At 53.5% G+C, this 7,711-nt stretch overlaps 1 protein-coding gene across 1 annotated transcript in view; it reads left to right on the top strand.

The window, feature by feature from the left end:
- Positions 1 to 510: 510 nt before the first annotated feature.
- OGFOD3 (2-oxoglutarate and iron-dependent oxygenase domain containing 3) overlaps positions 511 to 7,711 on the top strand; it is a gene marked incomplete at its 5' end in the record, with an annotated part of 26,749 nt that continues 19,548 nt past the window's right edge. The window contains 3 exons of the mRNA XM_011969791.1: positions 511 to 745; positions 4,329 to 4,404; positions 6,423 to 6,465. Of these exons, the coding sequence (XP_011825181.1) occupies positions 511 to 745; positions 4,329 to 4,404; positions 6,423 to 6,465 (354 nt within the window). The remainder of the gene's footprint in view (positions 746 to 4,328; positions 4,405 to 6,422; positions 6,466 to 7,711) is intronic.

Raw genomic sequence — 7,711 nt, 5'->3', positions numbered from 1 at the left:
TCCCGAGTAGCTGAGACTACAGGCATGTTCCACCACGCCTGGTTATTTTATTTTATTTTTTTTTTGTATTTAGTAGAGACAGGGTTTCACCATGTTGGTCAGGCTGGTCTTGAACTCCTGGCCTCAGGTGATCTGCCTGCCTCGGCCTCCCAAAGTGCTGGGATTACAGGCATGAGCCACTGCGCCTGCCTCAAGTGGCCTTTATAAGGAGCATGTCTGGCCTTTTCTTTTTTTTTTTTTTTTCTTCTACTTAAAACCCATGGGTCTCTATTGCAGTGTTTCTCAAACTCCCTGGCTCAGGAGGCAGCTAGTGTGTATTGGAGACCCCTGAAGGGAAAGGGAGGGAAGAGTCCGTGTCTCCTGAGTGGACAGCACCGGCCCCAGGCAGGAAGCCCTCGTTTCGGGGGTGAGGTGTGAGTGAAGGCCGGGTCATGGCGCATGCACTTTGATGACTGGGGAGCGTTTTCTCTGGCTCACTCCGCGTTTGGGTGACGTGGCCTGTTTTCTGTTCTCAGCACCAAGAAGGACCGATCCCCGCGGGAGGTGCAGAGGCTGTGGCAGAGGCCGTGGCTAAGGACTGCGGGCCTGGGGGCCGGCCTTGTGCTCACCGCACTCCTGCTCTGGAGCAACTTAGGGGCCGAAGACGGGGTCACAGAGGTCCTGGCCCGCCGTGGCGAGGTCGTGGCGGGGAGATTCATCGAGGTGCCCTGCTCTGAGGACTACGACAGTCACCGCAGGTTTGAAGGTACAGTGCCACAGGCTCTGCGGTGGTTCAGGAAAGCAACGCGTTAAAATGAGACTCAATGTGGTTAAAGGACATTGGCTGAGATGAAGGGGTGGGAATTGGGTTGGATGTGGTATGCTTGTGGGTAGCAGACGACCTCTCCCCTCCTGCAGACTGGCTAGTCCACATCTGACTGGGAGTGCAGGTGTTTCGGGCCCTGCCCATCACTGCCCGGCCACGGTCAGCGTTTTAGTAAGCTGTACAGTCCAGCGGAGGAGATGGTTTGCCTTAGAAAGATAGGGATGAGAAAGTCAAAACCAGAAAGATTTTTTGACTGGAGAATGTGGTACAGTCGGAGAATGTTGGGGAAAATGTAACAAGGAACGACCGGCAGCCCTTCTCCTGTCCTGTGCCCCAGCTCCTCTCCCCCGCTGCCGTTCTGCCTGGGCCTGATATGGGGTGGGTGGTGGTTCCAGGGCAGCCCAGAGCCTGGAGCAGCGCTGCGGTTAGCAGGGCCGGGGTTCAGCACCCTGGAGAGCGGACGGCCCCGGAGCAGGGCTGACCGGGCCGGCCAGTGCAGACCCCGCTGCCTGTAGGCCTCCTGTCACTTCTGTTTTCTTGAGCATTCCATGCCATCTGGATGTTTAAAAAATCTTAGTTTTAAAAATCCAAGATGCGCGACTGGGTTTTTGAGGCAGAATTCAGGTTTTAAAAAATTCAATTCAATGCTTTGCACTTGAACCAAGAAAAGATTGCCAAGTTCTTCCACAAAGGGGCGCTGTTGTGACGCACGTGAACGTGGTCCCAGCTGCGCCGCAGGGAGGGACGGGACCGCCTCGGGGTCAGGAAAATGAAAGTGTTTCTGTTGTGGGTTGTTGTGGGTGCTCTCTCTTTCTTAGCAGTTCTCTCTCTAACATCCCAGCTTTGCAAAACTCTTTTTTGAATGCTAGCACCAAGCAGAATTTTTTCTTGCAATCATTAATAATTTATCGACATTAAAAATGGTTGGAATGGCCTGGAGCAGTGGCTCATCCTCAATCCCAGCACTTTGGGAGGCCCAGGCAGGAGGATCGCTTGAGGCCAGGAGTTCAAGACCAGACTGGGAAACACAGTGAGACCCTATCTCTACAAAATAAAAAATGAGCCAGGTGCGGTGGTGCACGCCCGTACCCCCAGCTCAAGAGACAGAGGTGGGAGAATCACTTGAACCCAGGAGGTTGGGAGGTCGAGAGGTCGGGGCTGCAGTGAACCTAGAGTGCACCACTGCACTCCATCCTGGGTGACAGAGCGAGATCCTGACCCCTGCCAAAAAAGAAAGAAGTTGGAATGAGGGAGGGGGGATGGGAAGTCCATGTTTAATGGGTTTGGGATTTCACCTGGGGGAGGTGGAAAAGTTCTGGAGGTGGTGCTAGTGATGGCTGCACGATGCAATTGTGCCTGATGCCACCACACTGCACACTTTTTAAAAAGCTTGGTTAAAATGGTAAATTCTATGTTGTATGTATTTTACAATAAAACAAATGGTTTGATGTATTTTCTTTTTCTTTCTTTCTTTCTTCTTTTTTTTTTTTTTTTTGGACAGAGTGTTACTCACTCTGTTGCCCAGGCTGGAGTGCAGTGGCGTGATCTTGGCTCACTGCAACCTCCGCCAAGCCTCTTGGGTTCAAGTGATTCTCCTGCCTCAGCCCCCTGAGTAGCTGGGGCTACAGGCGCCTGCCACCATGTCTGGCTAATTTTTGTAACTTTAGTAGAGACAGGGTTTCACCCATGTTTCCCAGGCAGATCTCGAACTCCTGACCTCAGGTGATCCACCCGCCTTGGCCTCCGAAGGTGCTGGGGTTACAGGCATGAGCCACTGCCCCGGCCTCTAATTTTCATTATTATTGTTTTTTAACTCATGAGTTACTTGGAAATTTAAAAAATTTCTAAATGCATGGGATTTTTGGTCATTTTTTACAACTTTATGGGTATTTCTCCTGACCCACGCTCATGTGCACAAATTCTTGTCACCAGTTTTTGTCCCCTTCACCCACCAGTTATGGAAAGGGGCATCAGAATCTCCACTGAGTGTGGACCCAGCAGCGTCTCTGCTTTGGCTGCCATATGTGTAGTGGGACAATGTTGTCTGCTGTTTGCTGTCCCTTCCCCTTCCTGTCGAGTCGCTCCTGTGCCACAGGGGACCCTCTCTTCCCTCTAGTGATTCTCGTTGCTAGTACAGAGGCTGTGCCACAGGCCTGTGTGGCTCTCATTGCATTTGCCGTTTGCTTTCCGCTTTCCTGTGTCCTCGTGTTTAGTGGGGGAAACCTTATAAAAAAGCATAAAATGACTTTCTGTTTTTGAAATAAAATGCCTATGTCCTTTAGATCATTTAACCACATGTAACTACAGCCCCCCTTCCCTGATATTCAGCCAAGTGGAGCTTTGTTTATCTCCTGGAACAAGGTCATCGCGGTGCCATGTGATGCCTGGGTCCAAGCCCCTGATGCTGGCGCTCAGCACTGAGTGCGAGGCTTTTATTCCCGTGGTCCCGAGAGGGAGGCTTCACGTCCAGGCTCAGGGTTGGCTTTCTAGGCAGGACGTAGGGAGAGGGAGGAAAAGCAAATTGTGGAGTTCCGGTTGGCCCCATGTCCTGGTGCTTGTGGGCTGCCGTCTCATAGTCAGGCATGGCCTGCGGCCTGCCCAGCGCACAAAGCCAGCTGCACTTCGTACCAAACCACAGGGACGGGTCGCTGGGCCCCTCTCTGACAGTCTGCTGTACCTTGTGCATCTGGGCGATGCTGCCTCAACCACCCTGTCCCTGTCCCAACGACCCTGCCCCTGCCCGGACCACCCTGCCCCAAACACCCTAACCCTGCCTGACCACCCTGCCCCATCCACCCTGCCCCTGCACCAATGACCCTGACTCTTTCCTGTCCACTCTGATCCTGCCCCAACGACCCTGCCCCTGCCCCAAACGACCCTGTCTCTGCCCCTTCCCCGACAACCCTGCTCCTGCCCCGACCATCTTGTTCCTGTCCCAACGACCCTGCCCCTGTCCCTGCCCCCGACCACCCTGACTCCCATTTGAGCTGCTTCTTCCTCTTCCCTCTCAGCCTCCGCAGGTCACCGAGGTACGGGGAGAGACAGGGGGATGTGGAGAACAGTTTGCTGTGCCCTGGGGAAGGACTGAGACCAGACCCACAAGCTCCGCTCTGGTGGTCTCAGGAGGGTTTTCCGCTCCGGTGGTCTCAGGAGGGTTTTCCGCTCTGGCGGTCACAGGAAGGTTTTCTGACAGTGCCTGTGGGTGTCTGGATCTGCAGTCAGTGATGGTTCAGGAATGCTGTCGACGCCGTGTCTGGGGCTTCTGTGGCTTTCCCAAGGTTTGGGGCAGCAACAGGTGCTTCTGGATTAAATCTCCAGTTGGAGCCACTGGAAGCCAAGGACGCCCAATGAGACATGAACTCCAGATACACTGCACAAAGCGCATGCACTCTGGAGAGCTGCGGTTGTGTGTCTGAAATTCACATTTGACCGGGCGTATTAGCCAGCTGTGGCCCCGATCCCCTGGAAGGGCATGCGCCGGTGGCCTTGGAAACTGCATCTCACCCTGGCTGTCCCTTCCCAGGCTGCACCCCCAGGAAATGCGGCAGAGGTGTCACCGATGTCGTCATCACCAGGGAGGAAGCGGAGCAGATTCGCAGGTAACCGCCCGTCCCTGAGCATGGTGGGATTTAAAGAAACACACGCGGAGTGGGGCCAGGGCGGGAAGCAGAGCATTATTAGTAATAAAGCAGTTTTAAAGATGTTATTGCTGGGCTTGGTGGCTCATGCCTGTAATCCTAGCACTTTGGGAGACCGAGGCAGGCAGATTGCCTAAGTTCAGGAGTTTGAGACCAGCCTGGGCAACACGGTGAAATCCTGTCTCCACTAAAATACAAAAAATTAGCTGGGCGTGGTGGCGGGCACCTGTAGTCCCAGCTACCTGGGAGGCTGAGGCAGGAGAATTGCTGGAACCTGGGACGCAGAGGTTTCAGTGAGCCGAGATTGCACCACTGCACTCCACCCTGGGCGACAGAGCAAGACTCCATCTCAAAAAAAAAAAAAAAAAAAAAAAAGATTATATTATAATTTTATAAGAATTTCCGGGCTGGGCGCAGTGGCTCATGCCTGTAATCCTAGCACTTGGGGAGACCAAGGCGGATGGATTGGCTGAGCTCAGGAGTTTGAGACCAGCCTGGGCTCATGGCGAAACCCCGTCTCTACTAAAATACAAAAAATTAGCCAGGCGTGATGGCACGCATCTGTAATCCCAGCTACTCAGGAGACTGAGACAGGAGAATCGCTTGAACCTGGGAGTCGGAGGTTGCAGTGAGCCAAGATCGTGCCATTGCACTCCAGCCTGGGTAACAGAGTGAGACTCTGTCTCAAAAAAAAAAAGAATTATGTGCTTTCAAGGGCCAAGCTCAGATTTTCCGATTTCAGAAGAGGAGACCATGGCCCTCAGCGAAACAGTAGCTGAGAGAGTACCTGGAGGCCCGGGCTCCTCTGCAGAGGTCGTGGCCCCCTCTGGGGACTGCTGCTGAGTGCCCGTTGCTCCCCACAGAGCCTCCAGGACACTGCTCAATGACCACTCAGTGTCTGCCCTGAAACTGCCTCCAAGGAGCCCTTCAGCCCACCTGGCTGTGACTTTTGGCAGCACAGGATGCCACTCAGAGGCCACTGGTGCTGGACTTTTCTTACTGAGATCTTAAAAGAAAGTTTTGATTTTCCAACCAGTTGTTGAGATGCTAAGCGTGTGCAGCCCTGGGCCACGTGCCCTACCCTGAGATTCTCCCCAGGGAGCCTGCCCCCAAGGATGCTGCCTAGCTCTACGTGGGGTTACTGCGTCTCACTGAGGCACTGGCGTGTCCCCGCTTGGTGTCCATAGGCGGCTCCCAGCACCTGTGGCAGCTGGGAGCGGTCCTCTCTGGTCCAGCACAGCTGGTGCGTACATGTCTTTCTCCCACCATGGGCAGGGCCCCTATCTCCTGAGCTGGTGAATCTCAAAGCTTCCCCTGCCTGCCTGAGGTCCCAGGAGAGATGGGGAGCAGCGGGCCCTCCCCTAGATGCTCCCAAGGCTCTTTAGCTTGGCCCAGGTGGCTTTCAATGTTGAAGATGAGAGATTAAGCCCAGCCATTCATGTCTTCCCTCCCTCCCTCCCTCCGTCCCTCCCTCCGTGTCTCTCTCTCTCTCTCTCGACTGAGTCTTGCTTTGTTGTCCAGGCTGGAGTGCGGTGGCATGATCTTGGCTCACTGCAACCTCTGCCTCCCGGGTTCAGGCGATTCTCCTGGCTCAGCCTCCAGAGTAGCTGGGATTATAGGCACCTGCCATCACAACTGGCTAATTTTTGTATTTTTAGTTGAGACGGGGTTTCACTATGTTGGCCAGGCTGGTCTCGAACTCCTGACCTTGTGATCTACCCGCCTTGGCCTCCCAAAGTGCTGAAGCCCAGTCGTTTCTAAGCTGAGTCAAATATTGACAAGACAGCAATGGCAGTATTGTCGCTTATGCACTGAACTTTGAAAGTTGAGTCCTTTGGTCTAAACATTTGTTTACATCATAAACATTAAACATGCAGGACCCACTAACATTGCATTAATTGTGCTGATTGACGTTTTGCCTAGATGATACATTATAGACAATTCCAGTAACTAAATTCCGAATTATTTTCTCCCTACAGCATAGCTGAGAAGGGGCTCTCCCTGGGAGGATCTGACGGAGGGGTGAGTTGAATGTAGTTCCTGCCCCCTTTATTTCACCCTTTAACTTTGCTCTCACTTGGATGGGAAGGGGAAGGCACAGACGTGCAGGGTTCCCTGCATGCCCCCAAATGTGGGTGGGGCCCACCGTGGTGTTTCTCAGCACCAGCTGCAGCAGCTGCACCTGACTGAAACCTGTGCAGCAGACCCTCGTTGGGAAGAGTGTGTCCTTAGATGTGCGTGGCCATCTCTTCATGGCATGTCGCAGCCTGCCTGGCTCCAGTTCACGTTGGGGGAATAGAGGGGGTTGGAAGCAGAGAGCCAGCAAGGGAGAGGGGTGGGAGCCCAGCGAGGAGATGGCTGTGTGCGCTGGACGCGGGGAGCTGCCGGGAAACAGCAGAGCCTCCGTGGGACAGACACGCTGCAACGCATCCTGCAACCTCCGAACTGGATGCCTCCATGGACGCCCTGTGGGGCTGTCGTCCCCTGTGTGACGCTGCAGGGTGTCGGCTGATGGCCTCGGAGAATGTGTTCACCTGGAGCCCGTGGACATGATCTGATTTGTAAAAGGGACCTTTGCAGATGTAATTAACTTAAGGATCTCAAGATGAGATCATCCGGGATTTTGGGTCCTAAATCCAATGGCAAGTGCCCATAGGAGAGAGAGGCAGGGGGAGATTTGAGAGGGAGGAGGAAAAGGTCCTGTGAAGACGGAGGCAGAGATGGGAGTGGTGCGGCTATGGGAAGAGACGGGCAGCACCTCCCCTGGAGCCCTGGGAGGGAGCAGGGCCCCGGCCACACCTCGATTTTGGACTTCTGGGCTCCCAAACTGTGAGAGAATAAACTCGTGTTGTTTTAAAGCCCTGGTTTGTGTTACCGCAGCCACAGGGATCACGGAGTCACCACCCGCCATGGCCTCACCTTCCTGACGGGCAGTGGCTGGGAGTCAGTCCCCAGTGCAGCTGGTGTTGGCGCAAATTCCCATGCGGTTTCCTCAGGGTTATTTTCTTGCTTGGTGTGTGGAATTGTCTGAAGATCTGTTTCTCTCTGTGTATTTGGTGATCGCTTTGAATTATAATCACTGAATAGACCTGAGTCTTTCTGCATCTTTGAAACGTCTAAGAAATTATAGACTCTTCAAGAATTTCAAAATATTTCTATGATGGTCTGTGTGACTTTTTTTCTGCAAACTCTTTTCTCTTGGGTTCTGAAAATTAAGTTCTTTTTTTTTTTTTTTTTTGACGGAGTCTCGCTCTGTTGCCCTGGCTGG

Source organism: Mandrillus leucophaeus, unplaced genomic scaffold (genome assembly GCF_000951045.1).
Source record: "Mandrillus leucophaeus isolate KB7577 unplaced genomic scaffold, Mleu.le_1.0 Scaffold1, whole genome shotgun sequence".
Lineage (NCBI taxonomy): Eukaryota > Metazoa > Chordata > Mammalia > Primates > Cercopithecidae > Mandrillus > Mandrillus leucophaeus.
This window is presented reverse-complemented; position numbering and strand designations above follow the sequence as displayed.